The 25,896-nt window shown below is 36.2% G+C and overlaps 1 protein-coding gene across 1 annotated transcript; it reads right to left on the reverse strand.

Moving 5' to 3' along the window:
- Nucleotides 1–13,082: 13,082 nt before the first annotated feature.
- On the reverse strand, nucleotides 13,083–25,896 carry LOC107917303 (cytochrome P450 71D9). The gene is made up of 4 exons (XM_016846669.2): nucleotides 25,200–25,896; nucleotides 19,732–19,738; nucleotides 13,791–14,182; nucleotides 13,083–13,709 (listed from the first exon to the last, which is right to left on the reverse strand). Exons 1-4 carry the CDS (start codon nucleotides 25,704–25,706, stop codon nucleotides 13,083–13,085), a joined length of 1,533 nt encoding a protein of 510 aa, XP_016702158.2. The 5' UTR covers nucleotides 25,707–25,896.

A 25,896-nucleotide genomic window follows, 5' to 3' on the forward strand; every position in this document is an offset into this window, starting at 1 on the left:
ACCTATGGGAATAAAAGAACCAGCCACGTACGGTGGTGGTGTATAGTGCGATGCTTGTGAAAAATAAAACATAGGGTTAGTGAAATGAAGAGGAATAAGTGAAGTGAACTAACCGTGATATTGTGTAAACGTAAGTGGCATTTCTTCTATCAGAGTTTATGAGAAACCCATCGTAAAATCGAGTCCCCTCTTACGTTGCTCTGTAGTAGTCATCATTACCTATTCAATTGAATTTTTCTACTCCTCACCTCTTGCGATAGCAAATACAACTTCTCGGCGACTTTAAACCACGTCATGTAATCGATATATGTCTCCATTTCTACTGAGTAAAATGGTTCGCAGATGGGTAAGGATTCCATCATACGATTCCAAGCCTTGATGTGCTCCTTGTGCTTCTCTACCCAATCCTTATCGTTCTTCCCTCGAATGTCCACCTTGTGTATCTCCTTTATGTCTCGTGGTGGCGGTGAAATCTGTTGCCTCCACCTGAACTATCATAACACCCGATCTAATTCGTAAATTTCTACCGTCACATACACTATCAACGATACCTTCGCATCCCATATCTCCCGATTAGCAAACACTTTTGGCAGGATGCAAGGTATGGTATCGGTGTCGGCATACAACATCCATTCAAAATGAAAAGCAGAATTGTAATTATCGTTACATACAATTTTTTTTAATAATCATTGCATAATTGATATAGGTTCAAAAGAATAAGTAATTAACCTCGGTTTCGGAGCGTTGATCTAACAGCAGCCTAAAATCTTTAAGCTCCTAGGACAATCCCACATAACTCGACTCATGGTTCCACCTGTACAGGCAATATGTTAGTCGAAACATATAATAAATAAAAATATTTACTATACAAACTACGTATTTATTAATAAATGATGTTTATCTCATCACCAACAGGAACACGTATGGGTCAATCACTTTAAGACATAAAAACGGTAGTCGCCACCAAGCCCACGACTTCAGCAGGAGTAGGCAACCACCGATCAACATCATATTCGGTATCGTGGCTCAACACAGCTCCAGATATAATGTGGACAAGACAACATATATCCAACTTAGTTTTCCTTATTGATTGAAGTCCACTAGATGTAGTAGCCACCTTACATGCACCAAATTTCAAGATTTATCGGGCATTAAAATGCCCCTGATTAATCTTACGATGAATGTTTAGGCATATTGTTCTATGACCTCCTATGTTGGGTCTTTAATAAGCTCTTCGAAATTATCCTCCAACTAGTTGATCAATATCCAACCACCATCAAACTTGTTCAGGACCTTCCCCAACATTGCTTTGCAAAGGTCAAATTTACCAGGAACGATCATTGATCACGTGATGATTGGCTCAACACCGGCAGACCGAGTTGTAACACAATATCCTCGAGTATGATTGTACACTCACCACATGGAAGGTGGAAAGTGTGTGCTTCGGTCCTCTATCTTTCCCCACACACGCTGATTAGTGTAGGATCGAGTTTGCAACCCCCGTGCATGCGAGATGTATGCAAAAATCCAACCTCTTGCAAGTAGCCACAAATTTGAGGGATCGGAGGCTTTCCCATATTATGTATGAACCCCTCCAAAATACGATCATCCGCTTATTTATAACAAAAAAAAATCATTTCAAATTATAAAAAAATTTAATTAAATTTAACATAATTAAAATAACGAAATTTAAAATTTTGTCTTACCATTGCTGCTTGGGTGGCGGAAATATGTTTGTCGTCAAAAAGAATTAGAGAGGCGGTCATTCATGAGGAATTAATCCAAACGAATAAAATATGATGTAATTAATAATAATAATATTTTTAAATGAGAATATCGATGAATTTAGAACAAAAAGATTGAGAGAGTTGAAAGAGTTTGAGAGAGTTGAAAGAATAATGTGAATGAAAGAAATGAAATTTGAGAATTTATAGGTTAAAAAAAAGTGACCGTTACCCCCCTTAATTTTTTTACCATTACAGTGCCAACATTCAAAAAGCCATTGGTTTTTTTACTGTTGAAGGAAAGCGCATCCAGTTGACATGGCAACCAATAAGGCAACACACGTATTGTTTATATTGACATAACACAATTTTTTATATGCCACGTTAACAAATAATTTAAAAATTATAAAAATATTTTAAAAAATAAAAAGGATGTATAAAAAGTTCATAAAAATTTAAAAAGAAATATGGAAGTACATGTGAATTATTATGCAAGGTGCAATGTTTAAAATTTTAACATTTTAGTTTGTAATTTTACTAAAAAAATAATTTTACACTTTTTAAAAGGTTGATGGCCAAATTTAACTCTTTTTTTTAAGGTTAAAGGTCAACTTTAGTTTAAAAAATAAAATAAAAACTTAACTGCTAAATTTAACATTATGCCAATTTAAAATTACATTAATTTGATTTCATTTTTAATGATGTATGGTAATATGATTTAGTAATTATACATAAACTTAACTCATCTTTTTAGGTTAAATTCTGCTATTAACCCATGGATTTTTAATTTATGTACTTTCATTTGGTCATTTTTAGTCCCTAAACTTTTTTAAAATTTAAAATTCCAATCTTTATGGAATAGTGATTATTAAATTCATTAAGTAGAGTTTTGATATTTCAAAAATTTGATGTGTCAAACATATTATCATATTTGTAATGTCATGTCAGCTTATTATTTGTACATGTTCGAATGGTCATCCTAAAAGGCAAAACGTGCAAGTGAGCTCCTAATTAGCTTGTGGTAGGCTTACTATTTGGGTACCTTTCTAGCTCACTGCGTATCTTAACTCAAATAGGGGTATAACAGAAGAGTGCTAGTGTCAATGGATAATAGAGTGAGCTCATATGTATGCACAAGACTTGTGTAAGGGGGTTTCTTGGATGTCACAAGGGTTTCCACCACCTAAAAGTTCAAGATCATCAAATCCATATAAAATGTGAGTCTCAAGTTGTAAAGGTTAGACCTTACAGGCACGCGATGGTGCCAAAAAAAAATTAGGATATTTGTGGAAGAAATGAATGAGGCTAGAATCATTTAGGATAACACTAATATTACATTTGGTTGGAGTATTATTTTTTGTTCATGTTTAAGTATGAGTTACGAATATATTATTTTAATTGGTAATATTTAGTCACTCTCATAATTTATTTTTAGTAAAGAGAAGGGAAATTTTTTTGCTTATTTCGAAGAGATCTTATTTTTTACAAGAGTTTTTACTCTTATTTCTAATTTCAAGTTTAAATTTGTACTAGCTATTCTTTATTTTATGTCTAACTATTATAATACATATGTAATAAATAAGTATTTTCCTCATATTATGACACTAATAATCAAACGAGACATATATAAATCCTTTGCATCACATTTGTTCTTGTGAAAATGAAATATAGGTATTGGAGAAAGCATGTGGACTACTAAGAGCTTAACGAATTAGTTAACGCTTAGAGTGTGTTTAGTTCACCAAATTTTAGATATGTCTCGTAATAATATCAAAGATGGAATGTAAGATTATATTATTTGGTTCATTTTGACTAGAATATAAGATTCATATGTTTGATTGACGAAATATAATATTACTCAAAAACAAATTTTATCATATTGCCCTTGTTATAGAATTTTATCTTTACAAGTTCTCTTCCTTAAATATTTTTAATCTCATTTTTTTATATACCACCATGATTTTATCATATCAATTCAACTTTAAAATTACAACAACTAACCGATCTCTTTGCTTGTTTAAAATTACAAGTGACAGATATCTTTACTTCAGATATCATTTTTTTTTATCATAATTTTTTTTCCAATTAATAATCACTCATAAAAATAAACAACAATTAGAGACTGAAGTGAATTGAAATTAAACACGATAAGGTAATACTCTTTACCCTTCAAATATGTTAAATACAACCGATAAAATTAATTATTCTTTATTAAAAAAAGTAATTATTCTAAAAGGCTTCACTCACCTCTTAATAATGAAAATAAATTTTTAAGTATTTATTGAAAAGTCCTTCACCTTTGTAATATTTTGTTAATTAATGAGATGACATATTATGGTGCATTAGTTGTAAATAGGACTCATGTACTGAGAGTGCATCAAATCTAATCTCTTAATGTAAATGATAATAAAAATTTACTTCAACATAGTTATTTTACTGATTGAGTCTTAACTAGATTGACAGTATAATAGGACGTGGGTTCAAGCGTGCTGAAGCACAAAAAACTGATATAATTAGAATACGTGAAAGCATCACATAATATCTCATATTCTATGTATTCAATCTTAAATACTAGCTTTTCAAATGACCATTTGAATGTATTTGCTAAGCATTTATATCAACATTCTTTTGAAAGTAGTGAGTGAGAGACAATTTTGGGGAAAAGATATTTTGATCTCTTCAGAAGTTTCAACAATAATCATAACAAACTTTAATCATGGTTCCTCTATAAAAATGCAAATAGGTATTTTGGATCATTTTATAATCCTCTTTCTGCTACTATTGACTAAGTCAAATTTACCACATGTGTTCAATTATTTCAATTCATATAAATGAACAATTTGCCGATAATTTCATTCAATTTGCTTCTGGCATTTGAAATCCTTCAAGAATTTTAATATAAACTTTACTATTTAGTGATTTATAAAAGGTTGTACCAACAACCATCAGACAAAAGTTAAATCTTTTATGAATTGTTAGTTTAATAATATATCTGAAGGTTATTACATCCACCACAAAAGAATATTATATCTTTTCATAATCAATTCTAGAACTTAGCGAAAAACTTCATATTTTTATCTCGCTTTTGCAAAGCTACTTCATTTGCACCCTCACTGGCTTTATATCTTTAGATATTTGGATTACTGGTCCAAAAACTCCACAAATTTAATTATACTTGAGTTGTGTCTTTCTATTTGACCAATATATTCCATATCTATATTTTTCAATAGATTTATTCAATATCCTCTTTTTATTTCTTCATTTCAATAATAATATTACATACAAAATCATTGTCGACCACTTTTATTACTGGTTCCACATTTTCTCAAATTGACATAACTTATCGAGTTCTCTTATTTTCACTATTTTAATCTTTAGTTCCAGGTACCTGAATCTCTTCTGGAGTTTTAGTTATTAGTTATGTATTAGGTCTCTTTCGCCTCTATTGTATAACCATCTAGAAGAATTTTTTAATCTTTGGAACCGATCAATCTATTATTTATTTTAACTTATTGTCCTACTAGGGCTTTGGTTCAAAATATTATATGGTATATACATTTGATTCTTCTCATTAAGTGTGTAAATACATCTGACAATTAACTTGTAATGAGTTATCATTGTTGAACTTCTGGTTCAAATTACACTCCCCCTAACTCATTACAAGTTATTTAATTTCTCTCCCCCTAATGTTTGGAAACCTATCGAATCAAAATGGTAATCACAAATCATGTCATAATTGAATCTCCAATATATTCAAGACATCTAATAATACAAAGAGACTTGTAATTAATATATATTCCCAACTTTCTTTGAGGATTCACTCATCTTTATGCGTTGTGGTGGAGCAATTGGAACAATACACACATACAAAAATTCAAATATAGGAAATATTTATCTCTTGATCAAAAATCAATTGTAATAAGGAGTATTTATAACTTATTGGCTTGATGTGTACAACACATAAATCAACATAATCCCATATTGAAAGAGGAAGTTTAGTTCTCATAAGTTATGGTTTAGACATTAATCAAAGGTGTTCAATCAATAATTTCTCTAAACCATTATGCGCATAAATAACAAAATTAAAAAAAAAATTTCAAACTCAATCAGTAAAAGACTGAGATATAAACTAACCAGTATTAGCAAGATGAATTGTCTTAATTGCATGATTTGAAATTAATTATTTAAACAAGCAATCTTGCAAATAACATGTTGCAAGTCGGTAACACATATGTGATTATTTTATAGATGCATTTACCAAAATCATATAATATCAAAATCATCCACACGGTGGATGGATGAACCCATATTCATTTTAGAAAGGCAAGACATTAAATTTCAACTTTAACTAGTGAGTTTCTAACAATCAATTTTTATTGAGAACAAGCAACAAATGAGAATTCTTTAAATTAAAGAATCTTCTGGCTCTTTAGTAAATTTCCATATGAATTCTCAATTAATTTTCACATCATATATGATTTAGGATTGTCTAATTGGTCAGCCAAGTAGTAAATGTATTTGTATCAGTAAACTTTTGGTTTACTTTAATATGTGTTTCAATTGTACTAAACTGTAACAAATTGATACTTTTACTATCATTCCTTTTACTTTGTATCCACATGTATCTATTATGACATTTACTACTAGAAATGTCTAAATCAATGTGAAGTCTATAATGTCACTTTGTCAATAAATATAATTTCCAAATAATTATATGCAATATTCACTTCAAGAATAATCTCAAAATCTTCAAATGCGGGACATTTGGTTTAGTGGTATGATTCTTGCTTCGGATACGAGAAGTCCCAAGTTTGATTCAAAATATTTTTAAAACCCTTTTAACAAGAGTTTTGCATAATCAATTAACTACCAAGAATAACTGCCTAGGTCATGTATAGAAACAAACATATATTAAATATATCAATAAACGTCACATATCAAACATAAAAATATAACATAATGAAAAACTAACAATTTTTTTCATAACCATCATCATAAACATGCATGAAATTTAATTCAAAATCCAACCATCCAAGCTTATAGAACTCTCCATTTACAATTGTTCATGTCATTTCTCTAAATAATTAACAAATAGAATAATATAAAACGTATGAACTACTACTTTTAGTAATTCTTTGAACTAAATCAAATCCGAATAACCATAAAGTTCATTGGTTTGTTAACACAAATTTGCATACTAGATATATTTTAACCAAAAATATTATTTAATTATAAAACCTACTATAGCTACATAAATAAATTAGTTAATATTTATTTTCATGAACAAATGAAATGCTAAAAACAATATGTAACCCATGTAATCAAAACTTAAAAAAAAAGATTATCTTAAATATTTAAACCATATATCAAGTCGATTTAATATTTAAAGATGTACCTTTTTTTTTTGCGTTGAGTCTTGACAATTTTATCAAGAAGTAAGAAAATAAAACTCCAGTAGTAGACTTTGAATCCAATCAAAATCTATTAATAGAAAATTTTGAGAGTGGATCTTATTTTCTAGTGTACAACAAATACATAACCAATGAATATTTTTCATATATAAGTTTTATCTCTTGTAAGTTCTCATTAGTAATAGAAAAGTTTAAGCTAGGTTTAATTTATGAACAAAATAGGATTCACGATATAAAACCCAAAACAGAACTCGTACCATCGTGTTTACAAAACCTTACAGTTCAAAACCGACTGACAAAATGGAAACTGAAAGTACAAACTAAAATTTATTTTTCACTGAGACTATTCGAGACCTCCGCATATCGAGTCCAGCGTCAGAATTCAGAAAAGTACCTGAAAGGGAAACACTAAGGGGGTGAGCTACTCAAGCTTAGTGTGAGTTCTAATCGAGACTAAAAACAGAATTACGAAATTCAATTCAATAGCGCAACAAATTTACAAATATTCACTGAGTTAGAAGGTAAACTTGGAACTAACATCCCAACAGAACATAACACTCAAGCACATCAAATCACACACAGATAGACAGATTACAGTCAGATAGTCTAGTACCCAGAACACACAAATAGATGCGTATGAAATGCAGACAAGTAATAAAACCCACCTATCTAGCCAACACACCTCTTCGTCCCCCGATCACACTCTATAAGAGCTGTTTAAGCTCATCCAACCAAAACACACCACATGGGACCTCAAAGGCCTATCCAACCCTACACACCATGTATGTGGACCAAGCCACTCCGATATTAATATGCAGCAGAGCTGGCGTTTGTGTTGTACAGTGCAATGCGATAACCCGCTGTATAGATATGTTACAGTTTAAACTGCCAGATCAGATCAGAATCAATCTCCCTTCTCTTCGCAATCCCACCTAAAACATTACTTTATGTAAGTGTTCGTATGCATATAATCTCACAGAACAGTGTCACCTTAACAGACAGTCAGACATAACAGATATGCACACACACATACATATCCAGTTAACCGGGTTTAGAATCAAACATCTCACACACATCAGTCACAAATTACACATGAACAGAAACCTGTAGCAAAGTCTTATTCCCCTCACTAAAGCCCAGCCAAGAGTCGAAACAAATAAAAACACGATTCCAGATCAAAACGTACACAAAATCAATACAAGTGACTTAAGGCTACACGCCCCTATACTCTAGCCGTGTGAAACTCCTAGGCCGTGTGGGAGGTCAAACGCCCATGTGAAGAGGGGCACATGGCGGTGTGGATGAAGCACACACCCGTGTGACTAAGGAACACACCTGTATGACCAGGGACATGGCCGTGTAACTCACTATCCATTTGTACTAAAATAGAGTACAGGACAGACACGGCCATGTGAAGATCTCATAAGCCCGTGTGTCCACCAGACACGGTCGTGTGTCCAAAACACACGCCCGTGTGGGATCTTTAAATATAACACCCCTTACCTGTATCTAATGCCAAAATAGGATACGAGGCATTACTAGACTTATACACAAGCAATCATATAAAACCGAGATGTAAATTTCCATCCAAATTTAAAACTTTTCATATACATTCATATCGCTCCTAAAATGAACCTACTAGGCCCAAAACATGCATTAGAAGCGGTTCGAGACTAAACTGAGAACTTTAGAAAATTTTACAACATTTAGAAAAAATTTTCACTAAACAGGGGTCACGGGTCTATGTGGGCAGGCCGTGTGGTCACAAATACCCGTGTCCCTAACCCGTGTAACTCACTGTTTGTCATCTAAGAGTAAATTGAAGTCACACAGCCAAGGCACATGCCCGTGTGCTTAAGCCGTGTAGTCAATTTAATTTTCATAATTTTTCATAAAATAGGTGCAGACTTCACACGCCTAGGGCACAAGCCCATGCCTGAGGCCGTGTCATCCACACGGCTGAGACACACGCTCATATCTCTACCTATGTGCTCAATTCTAATCATTCTGTTTTGCAACAATTAAGGTGGAAGGGACACACGGCCGGAACACACGCCCATAGGGCAAGGCGTGTGTCACACACGGCCTAGACACACGCCCGTGTACCTATCTGTGTAGACAAAAACAAGGCTATTTACCAAGCCATTTTGTCACCCTTCCATGTACATACTTACACAACAACATCTAGCACCAATCCAAGCATATACATACAACCAATTCAGCCATAATCAAGACATCAACACCTTATTCACATACTAACATTTATCATACACAAACTTTACACACATATCAATTCAAATCATGCAAATTCCCACATCCATGAAAAACATCATTATATGTATATACTTATACCAAAATTAGCCAATTTCAAATGGCCATTTACAAGATGAATTACCAACCAATATAGGCCAACACATTAGACCAATTCAATTACGACACATAACAAAATAACCAAGTCCATATACATGCCATAACTTAAAATGTTGAATTCAATGGTACCCAAAAATAATAAGTTGATAGTGTGAGTGGATTTCCGACAATCTCCGATCCCCGTGCTAGCTTGGTGACACTATAAGACAAGGGAAAAGAAAATGGAGTAAGCTATAGCTTAGTAAGTTCCTATGCAAATAATAAGCATCATAAACACACATTTAATATACAATTAACATGAGGTAAATTAAGATAAATGTTATTATAAATCTCATAGTCAAACTTACTCAATCGCAACCTTACCAAGGGTTCACCTCATATCAAGCTCATTACGTATGAGTTTTATGTACATTCCTGTACCAATTTACAACATACCATAACCCTTCATAACTTTAACATTCCTGTTGAAATTCCCGTTGAATCACTTGGAATACTAAAGGATACTCAGGAATCTTACACACACAATACCATACCAATGCCATATCCCAGATATGGTCTTATATGGGATCTTGTATCAATTCCAATAGCCTAGTTATGGTCTTACATTAAGTCTCATATCGATGCCATATCCCAGATATGGTTTTACACATAATCTCAAATAACCCTAATATCATGACATTTGTATCCTATCTATTCCTAAGGTTCAATCGGGATTTCTCGCTTGTCAAACTTCATCGATTACGCTCAAAGGGTAAATCACCATTCTTACGATATTAAAGTAATTAAAGCATAAATATAACAATGCATTATTTACATACGAACTTACCTCGGTGCAAAAATAGTAGAAATGAGACCTAATCGTCAAACACTTTATTTTTCCCCCGATCTAGGTCCGAACCTCGTTTCTCTTTATCTATAGTGAAAATTTTAACTCACTTATTATTCACATTATTCAATTCAATCCAAAAATCACATTATGGCAAAAATTACATTTTTACCCCTAAACTTTGACATTTTTACACTTTGGTCCCTAGGCTCGTAAAATGAAATGGATTCAATTTTTTTGATTCCCAAGCCTAGTCGAACCTCTTTCATGCTTATAATATCCCATGTTTTTCATTTAATCACACTTTTACACACATTTTATAACCTTTTTACAAATTGGTCCTTTCGACATTTTCATCAAAAATCACCTAGCAAAAGTTGTTTATCATTCACCAAACATAAATTTTCTATCATTAGGCATCAAAATACACAAATATCCATCATGGATAAAATTTTAGACCTTGATTATTTCTTAAATTAGTTGTAGAAATAGATAGATCAAGTTACAAGGATCTCAAAAACATGAAAATCATTAAAAAGGGGGATAGAATGGACTTACAATCGAGCTTAAAAGTGGCCAAACCCTAGCTATGTCTTGTCCCTTCAATTTTTGGTGAAGCAAGAAGAAGATGGACTAAAATTTTCTTTTATTTTACTTATTTTGTCTTTAATTGACAAATTACAAAAATGCCCTTTTCTATAAAACATGAAATTTCACCTAATCCATGTCTATTTTTGTCCACTAACTTATAAAATGGCATAATTACTATTTAAGGACCTTCAATTTTAAATTTCATAAAAATTAGATACCTCTGGCATGTAGAACTCAACTTTTCACTTTTTATAATTTAGTCATTTTTGCTAAATTGAGTGCTCAAACGTTAAAATTTTCGAACAAAAAATAAAATAAGTTTTTCTACGTCGGATTCGTGGTCCCGAAACCACTGTTTCGACTAGGCCCAAAATTGAGTTGTTACACTAAATCCCCAAATTAGCCACACGGTCGTGTGGCACCAAATCACTAAATCCCTAATTCTCAATCACACACGCTGGTGTACCCAAGGGACATGATCGTGTGAAAAATGAAAAAATCCCCAAATCGGCCACACAACTGTTTGGCGCCAAAACCTGCCGAAAAACCCTAAATCCTAAACGCACATGGCCGTGTGAACCGACACACACCGGTGTGGCCACCCATGTGGTCACGAAACCACTTTTGAACAAGCCAAAAACGTTGTTTTAGCCATCAAAACAGTCCCCAATCTTTACAATAACAAGAGTATGTCAGAATATGCAGTATTCTCCTTACTTTTCAACAACTAAATACCCATAATGTACGGATTAAAGCACACTCAAGAAATGTCAAAACAATGATTCACAAAATAAAAATAGATAAGATTCGAATCCCACACCTATTTTGCGATCTAAGATGTCTAGAATCTGACTCACGGACCAAGAAATCGAAGTTCTTTAGAACCCCCAAGCAAAACCGTTCAACAAAAAAAATAAAGAAGAGCAAAAGAAAAGAGAAGCTAAGAGAGGGAAAGAAACGTCCAGAAACAATAAAAATAAATAAAATAAAACAAAATAAGTAGAAATTATTAACTTAAAACAAAACGTAATAAAATGTTTCTCCAAACGCCCATACAAAGACTCAAACCCAAAACCTTGTTGTTCACTAACAATCACTCAACCACCATACTAGCAAGCCCATTTTGACACTTAAATGCATGACTAAACACAATAGCACACCCCTCTCTCTGACCCTAACCACAAAACCCAAAATTTTCTAACCCCAAAATTTGGGGTGTTACATATTTAAACAATCATTTAAAAATAATACATTATAAAGTTTTATTAGTAAACCTTATGCACCCATCGATATTCAATAATATAACTTAATAATTTGATCAGGCTTAAAGCAAATAAAATAATAATCATACCTCAAAAAATAATTGAAGCACCTTACCAATTTAAATTGTGCTCTATAAATCCAAAATCCATGCTGAGATCAAAATTTTTTTTACCATCCAAAGCAACAAATTACAATGTCCATCTTGGTGTTAAGGCTCTTAGTGTATACTCAAACCTTCCATTCGAAGTAATACTATTTTACCAACTTCAATAAGAAGTAAACAACTTAATTAAAATAATCTCAAGTTAATTTCACTTAATTAAAAGTTAATCTAGATATAAAACATTAAATAGATAAAAACTTCCTACAAAAAGTTGCAAACAGCTGCGGCAAAAGGCAGCAAGTAATAGAGAATCAGGGAAGTAAATGAGCAAAAAATAGTCATTTGAAGAAGCAAAGGAGCCAACAAAACATAAAAATAAGAGTAATTTTAGTGGTCGAAGGCTGAATTTTGGTATTATGGATGAGGCTTAATGGTTCGCAAAATTGCCGCTGATTTAATCCACAACTAAGATAATTAAAAATGAATCATGCTGATAACGTGTTATAAAATAAAAAATAGAAAATAAAGAACAAAGAGAACATGAGAGCAAAAAGAGAACTTATTTTTATTGATCAATCGAGATATTTACAAAGCTTTTCCAAAATCTTTATTTATAGGTATAAGAAGTATAAATGAAGTAGTCAAAACTTATCTTGATTTTTATGGATATTCAGTTAATAAGATATTCATAACATATAATTATTTTTAAATTAAAAATATTATTAAACAATTAAATTTCAAATTATGATAACATCGGTAAATATTAAGAAATATTACATAAGATATTATTCTAACTATTGAACAGATGATGGTGGGTGGTAAGGAATAGGAATAAGGCGCAAATCTCTTTTTCTTCTAGCAGTAGCACCAAAGATCTCAGTCATATCCAGATCCTCATTCTTCATATCATTAGGAAGCTTCCAATCAAAATGATAAAGTAATTGTGCAAGGAAAAGCTCAACCACAGCCATACCATATGACATGCCAGGACATATCCTCCCTCCAGCACCAAATGGAATAAACTCAAAGTTGGTCCCCTTATAGTCAACTGAACTATCGATGAATCTCTCTAGATAGAACCTCTCGGCTTCATTCCAATAGTTGGAATCTCTTGCAATGGCCCATGCATTAACAATCACTTTGGTCTTGGCTGGTATCTCATATCCATTAATTTTACATCTCTCTCTACTTTCTCTTGGAAGTAGCAAAGATACAGGAGGGTGTAACCTTAGAGTTTCCTTCATAACTAACTTCAAGTACTTCAATTCATGAAGGTCTAATTCGTTGACATCCCCCGTTCTATCATAGACTTGCCTCAGCTCGGCTTGTGCTTTTTCAAGGATTCTAGGATTTTTTATCATTTCCGACATCGCCCATTCTATTGTAGTTGAAGATGTCTCAGTTCCAGCAATGAGCATGTCCTGCAAAGAAGTTCTGCTTAGCTAAAACCACAGAACATCTTTATGCACATAAATAAACACGCAAGATATGAATCTACTAACCAGGATAACAGCTTTGATATTTTCAGTTCTTAAAGGAAATTCAAGGCCACCGTGATCCTGGAGATTCAGGAGAACATCAACGAGATCATCTGTTACGTCATCACTATCTTTCGTATTTGTATTCCTAGCTCTATGCTCTTCAATAATGCTTTCAAGCATCGCGTCCAAATCCTGGTGCCACCTCTCAAGTTTGGCTCTCATCCCACTAATCATGGGAAGCAATTTGATGGAAGAAAACAGATCAGTAATACTAAAACCACCCGCAGCTTCCACCAGGTTCCTCGCAATTGAAATGAATGCATCATGTGGTTTGGATCTTGCGGCGAAAGCAGTCCTTAGAGTGATGTTATATGATGAGTTGCATAACATTTCTCCAAGGTTGATTTCCAATCCTGTATTTGTAACGCCCCAATTTTCGTGAATTCTGTGAATGTTGGCATAGGTTTAATTATGTTAGTGGGCCTCTAGAAGGCCCAAGCTTAAGATAGAACTCGGTAATTTTAGTTAATTTTTGTTCCATAAGAAAAAAGGAGTGAAATTATGAAATAGGACCTATGTGAAAATTTTTTAAAATGCTATAGGCTAATTTGTAGTGGCCAAATAAATAGTAGTGCAAAGTAGGAGGATTTGCATGTCAAATTCCCCACTTTTAATGTAGTGGCCGGCCAAGGTGATGGATAGTTGATAATGTATGCATTTTAGCATTTTAATAGTTAATGGATGATGGGCATTAGCATTTTAATAGTTAATGGATGATGGGCATGGTAAGCATTATGGGCATATTTTTATTGGAATTATGGCATGAGTTTGGCACAAATATTAGTATATCATTTATGTGTCATAAAATGTTCAGTGATAAGAATAAAAAAAGGAAGTAAATGAAGGTTTTTGTTCATTCTTTGTTCTTTATAGCCGAATTTGAGAGAGAGCAAAATAGGGGAGGAAACCTTTGAATATTCGGTCACTAGAAGGGGGAAAAATTGAAGGTAAATTCTTGGTACTTTGCTTCTATCTTGATGTTCATGAGTTCTTCCTGATTCTACCCTAACTCATGAAGCATATTTTGGTTTTTGGTTGTTGTTTCATGTTCTTTTGATGAAAAATGGAAGATAGGTGAAGTTGAGCCAAACAAATGAGCATGCATGTGCCTTAGATGCTAAGGGGAAAAATCAGCTAACATGTTGTGCTTTAAAATGATGAAATGGAGATTATACTTAAGTAAAATCATAGATATGTGATGATTGATTGGTGATATACATGTTTAAATAACAAGCATGCAAGTTAGGTGTGAAAGAGTGATTTGGTAATAAATCTGCTTGGGACAGCAGCAGTAACGTGACTTTGGAAAATAACCATAAATTGTGGAAGATGAATTAGAAGCTGAATAAATTATGTAATTAAATCTTAATGAGTCTAGTTTCAAATGAAATAAATGAGAAAATATTTTGAATTCTGTACAATGAGAAATTTTATTTGTAATGAAGAGTGGTCAGATTAGTCAAACAGTGAAACATGGGAAACTTTAAGAAAAATCTGGTATTGATTGGCTATACCAAAAATTCTGAAAATTATATGGATAGAAGATATATGAGTCTATTTTCAGGGAAAATTAACGGCACTTGATTTGGAGTTTCGTAGCTCCAATTATAAATGATTTAGTGACTATTGCTCAGGAAGACAGCTTGCAGTGAAATTATGATTATGTGGTAAACATTAACAAAAATTTGTTAATGAGTTGCTTATTGATTTCTTATAAGATTACTATGATCTGTAGGTGTGGTTGGCCGTATATTATAAGGGGTTAATACGTAGTTTGTATTTGAATAGTTTGATTAACGGGTTAGTAATCCAATTGTAGGCGGTTCGTGTGTGGATCTCGTTAGCATATCGTCGCAAACAGGTGTGTAACTAACACCCTCTTTCTTAGTCTAAATCGACAAAAGTCGAAAAGCCGAAATGCCGAAAACCGGTATTTTGTAGATTTGCGAGTGTGCGAATGCTTATGAGTTAAATTGATTAATGTTTTTGGTAAGCTGCAATGTTTGGACTGCAAAGTGCATGATTTCTGTGCCCTCGATATTTTTGGGCTTAATGGGCCAAAATTGGAATGATGGGCCAACGGGCCCAATTCAGTAAGAACCCTCGGTAGTGATTCTGTTAGTACGTGAAATGTAGGAATATGCATGAAAAACCCTAAAATAGATAAATTACTGAAATACTTTTAAAAGTGGAAAATTTACAGTTTTACCCCTAGGAGATAAATTACCGAAATACCCTTAGGGTTAAATTGACCTAAATACATGTTTGACTGTTGTTATTTACTGCATGCCATGTTGTTATTATCTGATGCATGGGACTGGGATATTGACGGAGGAAGTACTGAAAGTGGCTTGTCCACGTACTGGAGGCTTTGCCTCAATTTACTGTTAACTGAGCAGCAAGGCTGCAACTATGGAGTGTTGGGCTGGGTGGGCTGAGCTATTCCCCACATGGAGTGTATGGCTGGTACGGGTGGAGTGTAGTGGTTGGTGGGTTGAGTAGTCTCCCCAAATGGGCTTGCATATGTTTATTAATGTTGCATGTATTTTGAAATGGGCCTATGGGCCATACGGTTATCTGAATAAGGGGCTAAGGCCCAGTTTATTATAATCTGAAAAGGGCTCTGGCCCAGTACCACTATTACCTGAATGGGCTTAGGCCCAATGGGCTTGAGCTGACTTGGGCTTTGAATGGGTTTTCCTTACACACTGAGTTTCCCCAAACTCACCCCTTCTTTAACCTTACAGGTGAGCCTTGTTGTGGGTGACTTGGAGCCGAAGGGGATTCAGAGTGGCCATGGTGAATACTTTTGGGTTGAAAAAAGAGACTGGTTTTCTTAAGTTATTTTTAATTACTATTTAATTTTTGCGTTGTAATAAGGCCATTTTAACTTTATTTTCTTATTTGATTTTTCTGGGATTATATTATTAAAAACAACTTTAAATTGATGGATACTAATTCAAATGGGCTAGACTTAGGGCGTGATTTCAAAACGATACTTGTTTTTTTTAAAATAACATGACGTCACGAATATTCGATTTACCAAAGAAATTTCAACTTGTTATAACCAAGTGTGGCAATGGATGTGGACATGTCTAGGATTGGATCCAATCGGAGAGCTTGGTACTTAAGCAGCCTTCATGGCTCATCTCCTCTGTTATGGATACCTACCTGGTGCCCAGCTTCCATTAACTTGGTTAGTTTGACAAAAGTCGGCTTTTTAAAACACTAAAAAGGAACACGGGTTTTTGACTTCAAAGTGGCACGTCGGATTCGGCCTTAACGTCTGGGCTGGGTTTGAGGTGCTACATTTAGTGGTATCAAAGCCTAGGTTGCAACAACTCGGCTGTGGATCGGGTCCAAAAAGGGTTTTCAAAACTTTATGCCAAAAAAAAGGTATTTTTGGAAAAATCTGACTTTTGAAAATTTCCTGTTTAAAGGAGATAATCTCCGATTTTTTTAACACAAATGTTTCGAAAATGGATTTCAAAAACTCTAAATCTTTTGAGTTTATCTGAAAATTGATGAGATAGGCACACTGAATCCCCGACACCAAGGCTGTAAGTACTATTCTATTTTATATACTGAACTGTACTGTAGTTAGTACTAAACCTTAGAGATAGTACTATAGATAATATAGCGTAAAGGCTACGAAACTGAGACTGTAGGGTAAACTAAGCCCTAGGAAACTGAGACAGTAGCTAAACTGTGGTTACGCGAGAACAACTCTGAAACCTTATCTGTTCATAAGATATTCTGTAATAAACAGTGGGAACAGTAAACTAACTACATAAAATTCGTAATCAGATAAATCGATATGAGTACGAGAGCTACTCGGGGAAGAGGCCGTGGTCGAGGTCGTGGTCGAGGCCGAGGTAGTACTCAAGCTAGATCTTCGTCTTCTGAACACATACCTGCTGGAGTAGCACGACCACCACCGGTGGATGAGAATGGGCCGTATGATCGGGCCACGGGGGATGACGCTCTGTCCCAGGCCATGTTAAGAGTTCTGGAAAGGGTGGCCTGAGCTAATATCGGGCCCATGAATAGGGGGTCCATTTCTGAGCGACTCCGGGCCAACGGAGCGGAAGTTTTTAGGGGTATATCTGGAGTAGCCCCAAATGTGGCTGAGTACTGGCTGGAAGCCACAGAGCGGATTATGGATGACTTGAACTGCTCAGTGGAGCAAAAGTTAAAAGGAGCAGTATCCTTACAACGGGACGAGGCGTATCAATGGTGGATCACTGTGAGAGAGGGTACCCCAGCTGAGAGGGTAACTTGGGAGTTGTTTAAGCAGTCCTTCAAGGCGAAGTATGTCGGAGCTAGCTATGTGGATGCACGAAGGAAGGAATTCCTGAAATTGACCCAGGGTGGTAAGACCATTGCTGAATATGAGGCAGAGTTTCTGTGATTGAGCCGGTATGCTAATGGTATTGTCTCTACCGAATACAAGCGCAGTGTTCGCTTTGAGGATGGCCTCAGGGATGAGCTAAGGGTGCTCATAGCTCCGCAGAGAGAGTGCGATTTTGCTGCACTGGTAGAAAAGGCTAAGATAGCCGAAGAGCTGAAGCAAGCTGAACGAAAGAACCGCGACAGGGATCGAAATCAGTTCAGGAGAGATGCTGGACCAACTGGTGCTGCAAACCGGAATGTTAAGAGAGCTAGGATGGAGGAACCAGTTCAAGCGGTTACGGTGAATACTGTTAGACCACAAGCTTGTGGAGATTATAGTAGAATGCATATGGGGGAATGTTGGAAATGTTCTGGGGCTTGTCTTCGTTGTGGATCAAAGGAACATAAGATCAGCGATTGTCCTAAGAGGCCAGCTCAGGCTCAAGTGGTTGAACAAAAGGCTGTGCAACCCGTGCAAACAGCGCGAGGTGGACTGTCGCCGTCGAGAGGTCATGGCCGAGGTCGTGGTGGCAATGGCCATGGACGTTGGGCACCTGGCAAGGGTACTGTTAACACTGAGGCTCGTCAGCCAGGTTTGGTATATGCTGCTAGTCGCCGCGAGGAAGGTGACGCACCTGACGTCATAACTGGTACATTTTTTATTTCTAGCATGCCGTATACTGCCTTGGTGGATGTTGGATCTACTCATTCCTATGTTGCATGTGCCATATCTGGGTCGTTGGGTGTGCACTCTGAGGAGATTGTGAGTGGGGTATCTGTACTAAGTCCTTTGGGTCACTCGGTTAGGGTAGACAAACTGTATAGGGATGTACCCTTAGAAACTCAAGGTAAGATTTTCCCTGGAGATCTGATGGAGTTACTGTTCGGAGAGTTTGATCTCATTTTGGGAATGGACTGGCTTGTTAAGCATAAAGCGACTCTGGATTGTGCTGCTAAACGAATGGTGTTAAGGACCACAAAGGATGAGGAGGTTATGGTGATAGGTGAGCGAAGGGATTATTTGTCCAATGTGGTGTTGGCATTAATAGCCGAAAAGTGGATTCGGAAAGGTTGTGAGGTCTATTTGTCATTTGTAAGTCAGTTAGAAGAGGAGGGACTGACAGTGGATAAGGTTAGGACCGTAAAGGAGTTCCAAGATATTTTTCCGGAGGAGCTTCCAAGATTGCCTCTGAATCGAGAAGTTGAGTTTAGAATAGATTTGTTGCCTGGAACGGCGCCTGTGTCCATCGCACCGTATAGGATGACACCGAAGGAGTTAGTGGAGTTAAAGGCTCAAATTCATGAGTTGTTGGATAGGGGCTTCATTAGGCCAAGCGTGTCTCCATGGGGAGCACCGGTGCTATTTGTGAAGAAAAAGGACGGGACAATGCGCATGTGCATCAATTACCGCCAGTTGAACAAACTAACGATAAAGAACAAATACCCTCTGCCAAGGATTGATGATTTATTTGACCAACTTAGATGAGCTTCAGTATTTTCCAAGATTGACCTTCGATCTGGATACCATCAGTTAAGGGTAAAGGAAGTGGATATTCATAAGATAGCATTCAGGACTCGATATGGTCATTACGAGTTCCTGGTTATGCCGTTTGGGTTGACGAACGCACCTGCCGCTTTCATGGATCTGATGAATCGAGTGTTCCAACCTTACTTGGACCGATTCGTGGTAGTTTTCATCGATGATATTCTGGTATACTCGGAAACCAAGGAGAAACATGAAGAGCATCTATGTATTGTGCTGCAAGTGCTAAGAGAGAATGAACTGTATGCAAAGTTTAGTAAGTGTGAATTTTGGTTGCAAGAAGTGGCTTTTCTAGGTCATGTGGTTTCTGCTGAAGGAATTAGAGTGGATCCTTGAAAAGTTGAGGCAGTTCTAGGATGGAAGCCACCAAAATCAGTATCGAAAATTCGGAGTTTTCTGGGTTTGGCAGGCTATTACCGAAGGTTCATAGAAGGATTTTCTCTGATTGCTGCACCATTGACGAAACTGTTAAGGAAAGGGGTAGCATTTGTCTGGACTGAAAGTCAGCAAAAAGCTTTTGACCATTTCAAAAAGGTATTGACTGAAGCACCAGTGTTGATTCAACCGGAGTCTAAGAATGACTTCACTGTGTACAGCGATGCGTCACATGTGGGGTTAGGATGTGTACTGATGCAAGAGGGTAAGGTGGTCGCTTATGCTTCGCGGCAGCTTAAGTCTCATGAAGCGAACTACCCTACACACGACTTAGAGCTAGCAGCAGTGATCTTCGCGTTGAAAATATGGAGACATTACTTATATGGAGAAAAGTGTATCATATACACAGACTATAAGAGCCTAAAGTATCTGTTAACTCAGAAGGAGTTAAACCTTAGGCAACGAAGATGGGTAGAGTTGCTTAAGGATTACGACTGTTCGATTGAGTACCACCCAGGTAAGGCTAATGTGGTGGCTGATGCGTTGAGTCGAAGGGTTGTTTCTGATTTGAGAGCCTTGTTTGTACGTTTGAGTCTGTTTGATGATGGAAGTCTGTTAGCAGAATTACAAGTGAGGCCTATTTGGACTGAGCAGATTAAAGAAAAACAGTTGAAGGATAACTCGTTGGTTCTTCGGTTTCAGCAAGTTAAGAAGAGTGAGAATGAGGATTTTGGACTGAATACTGAAGGAGTTTTATGCTTCCGAGGAAGAATTTGTGTTCCGAAGGACTCTGACTTGAGACAGTCAATATTGAAGGAAGCTCATAGGGGACTTTGTGCCATGCATCCTGGAGGGAATAAGTTGTATCACGACTTGCGAGAACTATATTGGTGGCCTGGGCTTAAACGTGAAGTAACGGAGTTCGTGGGGAAATGTCTAACATGCCAACAAGTGAAAGTTAAACATCAATTTCCTTCTAGATTACTGCAACCGGTGAAAATTCCATTGTGGAAGTGGGAGAGAGTCACTATGGATTTTGTGAGTGGGCTACCTTTGACACCCACCAAGAAAGATTCTATGTGCGTAGTGGTGGATAGGTTAACAAAATCTGCCCATTTCATACCAGTTCGTACTGATTACTCCCTGCAAAAGTTGGCTAGGTTGTATGTGGCAGAGATAGTGCGACTACATGGAGTGCCAGTGTCGATTATTTCCGACCGAGACCCTAGGTTTACATCTCGATTCTGGAAGAAGTTGCAGGAGGCATTGGGTACACGTTTGGATTTCAGTACTGCCTTTCACCCACAGACAGATGGACAGTCGGAGAGGGTTATTCAGATTTTGGAGGATATGTTAAGGGGTTGTATCATCGATTTTCGTGGGAGTTGGGGGGACTACTTGCCATTGGCGGAGTTTGCATACAATAACAGCTACCAAGCAAGTATTCAGATGGCTCCATATGAGGCACTTTATGGGAGGAGACGTCGTACGCCTACGTGTTGGACAGAGTTGGGTGAACGACAAGTGCTTGGACCGGAGTTGGTGGCAGATACTAAAAGTAAGGTTAAGTTGATAAGAGATCGATTAAAGGAGGCATCTGATAGACAGAAGTCGTATGTGGACCTAAAGCACAAAGAAATAGAGTTCGCGGTTGGGGATATGGTTTTCTTAAAGGTTTCACCTTGGAAGAAGATCTTGAGATTCGGCAAGAAAGGCAAATTGAGTCCGCGGTTTATAGGGCCTTATCGAGTTCTTAAGTGGGTAGGGCCAGTAGCGTATCAGTTAGAATTACCACCAGAGTTAGACAGAATCCATGACGTTTTTCATGTGTCTATGTTAAGACGATATCGATCAGATCCCTCACATGTTGTGCCAGTGGAGGAGATTGAAGTAAGGACTGATTTGACCTTTGAGGAAGAACCCATACAAATTTTAGATCGAGAGGTTAAAGTTCTAAGAAGGAAGTCGATTCCGTTGGTAAAAGTACTGTGGCGTAATCATGGAAGGAAAAAAGCTACTTGGGAATCAGAAGAGACTATGCGTCAACAATACCCTCAACTATTTGAATCAGGTAAATTTTGAGGCCGAAATTTCTTTAAGGAGGATAGAGTTGTAACGCCCCAATTTTCGCCAATTCTGTGAATGTTGGCATAGGTTTAATTATGTTAGTGGGCCTCTAGAAGGCCCAAGCTTAAGATAGAACTCGGTAATTTTAGTTAATTTTTGTTCCATAAGAAAAAGGGAGTGAAATTATGAAATAGGACCTATGTGAAAATGTTTGAAAATGCTATAGGCTAATTTGTAGTGGCCAAATAAATAGTAGTGCAAAATAGGAGGATTTGCATGTCAAATTCCCCACTTTTAATGTAGTGGCCGGCCAAGGTGATGGATAGTTGATAATGTATGCATTTTAGCATTTTAATAGTTAATGGATGATGGGCATTAGCATTTTAATAGTTAATGGATGATGGGCATGGCAAGCATTATGGGCATATTTTTATTGGAATTATAGCATGAGTATGGCACAAATATTAGTATATCATTTATGTGTCATAAAATGTTGAGTGATAAGAATAACAAAAGGAAGTAAAGGAAGGTTTTTGTTCATTCTTTGTTCTTCAAAGCCGAATTTGAGAGAGAGCAAATAGGGGAGGAAATCCTTGAATATTCGGTACTTTGCTTGGGGGAAAAATTGAAGGTAAGTTCTTGGTACTTTGCTTCTATCTTGATGTTCATGAGTTCTTCTTGATTCTACCCTAACTCATGAAGCATATTTTGGTTTTTGGTTGTTGTTTCATGTTCTTTTGATGAAAAATGGAAGATAGGTGAAGTTGAGTCAAACAAATGAGCATGCATGTGCCTTAGATGCTAAGGGGAAAAATCGGCTAACATGTTGTGCTTTAAAATGATGAAATAGAGATTATACTTAAGTAAAATCATAGATATGTGATGATTGATTGGTGATATACATGTTTAAATAACAAGCATGCAAGTTAGGTGTGAAAGAGTGATTTGGTAATAAATCTGCTTGGGACAGCAGCAGTAACGTGACTTTGGAAAATCACCATAAATTGTGGAATATGAATTAGAAGCTGAATAAATTATGTAATTAAATCTTAATGAGTCTAGTTTGAAATGAAATAAACGAGAACATATTTTGAATTCTGTACAATGAGAAATTTGATTTGTAATGAAGAGTGGTCAGATTAGTCAAACAGTGAAATATGGAAAACTTTAAAAAAAATCTGGTATTGATTGGCCATACCAAAAATTCTGAAAATTTTATGGATAGAAGATATATGAGTCTATTTTCAGGGAAAATTAACGGCACTTGATTTGGAGTTTCGTAGCTCCAGTTATAAATGATTTAGTGACTGTTGCTCAGGAAGACAGCTTGCAGTGAAATTATGATTATGTGGTAAACATTGACAAAAATTTGTTAATGAGTTGCTTATTGATTTCTTATAAGCTTACTATGATCTGTAGGTGTGGTTGGCCGAATATTGTAAGGGGTTAATACGTAGTTTGTATTTGAATAGTTAGATTGACGTGTTAGTAATCCAATTGTAGGCGGTTCGTGTGTGGATCTCGTCAGCACATCGTCGCAAACAGGTGTGTAACTAACACCCTCTTTCTTAGTCTAGATCGACAAAAGTCGAAAAGCCGAAATGCCAAAAACCCGTATTTTGTAGATTTGCGAGTGTGCGAATGCTTATGAGTTAAATTGATTAATGTTTTTGGTAAGCTGCAATGTTTGGACTGCAAAGTGCATGATTTCTGTGCCCTCGATATTTTTGGGCTTAATGGGCCAAAATTGGAATGATTGGCCAACAGGCCCAATTCGGTAAGAACCCTCGGTAGTGATTCTGTTAGTACGTGAAATGTAGGAATATGCATGAAAAACCCTAAAATAGATAAATTACTGAAATACCTTTAAAAGTGGAAAATTTACAGTTTTACCCCTAGGAGATAAATTACCGAAATACCCCTAGGGTTAAATTGACCTAAATGCATGTTTGACTGTCGTTATTTACTGCATGCCATGTTGTTATCATCTGATGCATGAGACTGGGATATTGACGGAGGAAGTACTGAAAGTGGCTTGTCCACGTACTGGAGGCTTTGCCTCAATTTACTGTTAACTGAGCAGCAAGGCTGCAACTGTGGAGTGTTGGGCTGGGTGGGCTGAGCTATTCCCCACATGGAGTGTATGGCTGGTACGGGTGGAGTGTAGTGGTTGGTGGGTTGAGTAGTCTCCTCAAATGGGCTTGCATATGTTTATTAATGTTGCATGTATTTTGAAATGGGCCTATGGGCCATACGGTTATCTGAATAAGGGGCTAAGGCCCAGTTTATTGTAATCTGAAAAGGGCTTTGGCTCAGTACCACTGTTACCTGAATGGGCTTGGGCCCAATGGGCTTGAGCTAACTTGGGCTTTGAATGGGTTTTCCTTACACACTGAGTTTTCCCAAACTCACCCCTTCTTTAACCTTGTAGGTGAACCTTGATGTGGGTGACTTGGAGCCGGAGGGGATTCAGAGTGGTCATGGTGAATACTTTTGGGTTGAAAAAAGAGATTGGTTTTCTTAAGTTATTTTTAATTACTATTTAATTTTTGGGTTGTAATAAGGCCATTTTAACTTTATTTTCTTATTTGATTTTTCTGGGATTATATTATTAAAAACAACTTTAAATTGATGGATACTAATTTAAATGGGCTAGACTTAGGGCGTGATTTCAAAACGATACTTGGGTTTTTTAAAATAACACGACGTCACGAATATTCAATTTACCAAAGAAATTTCAACTTGTTATAACCAAGTGTGGCAATGGATGTGGACATGTCTAGGATTGGATCCAATCAGAGAGCTTGGTACTTAAGCAGCCTTAATGGCTCACCTCCTCTGTTATGGATACCTACTTGGTGCCCAGCTTCTAATAACTTGGTTAGTTTGACAAAAGTCAGCTTTTTAAAACACTAAAAAGGAACACGGGTTTTTGACTTCAAAGTGGCACGTCGGATTCGGCCTTAACATCTAGGCCGGGTTTGGGGTGCTACAGTATTAGAATAGATGGATCGAATTAAACTTGATACCTGCTCTTCTCGGATTGATCGGAATGATTGTACACGTTTCATACTTAACAGCTCCAATGTGCAAACTTTTCGAAGCTGCCTCCAAGTGTCTCCATATGGTGCAAAACCAATATCAGAAAAATTATACCCTATGATTTCTGCAACAAGGAGATAAGGCCTGGTTGCAAAATTGATATCATGTTTTTTCATCACTTCTTTAGCAGCCCCTGGAGAAGAAACAACAATGTGCGATAATTCACCAAGCTGTGGGTGCATCAGGGAACCATGCCTTTTGGCTAATTCGGTCAAGCGGTGATGGGGCAGAGAGAACATTAAAAGGTGCAAGTGGCCAATTAGAGGTAGCTTCCATGGCGCAGGGGGTTGATTCTTGGGCGAGTCCTTTATTTTGGATCTCATCCATAGCTTCAACACCATGAAAATGAAGACAAGGAAGGTGAAGGACAATGGGAGCAGCTCGAATTGGTTATCCATGGTAAGAACTATACAAAACTGTTATTTATTCTTGCAGAATCTTGATACCTGCTTGTCTGTCAAAACTGACATTTTGTATTGGTGGTTTAAATAAACATAATCTTCCTTACCAGCACATGCAAAAAATTAATTTCTTTTATGGCTAGAATCTGGGAATATCGTATAAGAGGCATAACCGTGGAGAATCCTT

The sequence above is a fragment of the Gossypium hirsutum genome, chromosome A01, assembly GCF_007990345.1.
Source record: "Gossypium hirsutum isolate 1008001.06 chromosome A01, Gossypium_hirsutum_v2.1, whole genome shotgun sequence".
In the NCBI taxonomy this organism is placed as follows: Eukaryota; Viridiplantae; Streptophyta; class Magnoliopsida; order Malvales; family Malvaceae; genus Gossypium; species Gossypium hirsutum.

Bases quoted from the DNA above. Each gene is read 5' to 3' on its own strand.
- LOC107917303 (XM_016846669.2), bottom strand. From the start codon at position 25,706: ATGGATAACCAATTCGAGCTGCTCCCATTGTCCTTCACCTTCCTTGTC. The intron at 13,710-13,790 runs GTTAGTAGATTC...ACTTCTTTGCAG, and splicing joins ATATCAAAGCTGTTATCCTG to GACATGCTCATTGCTGGAAC.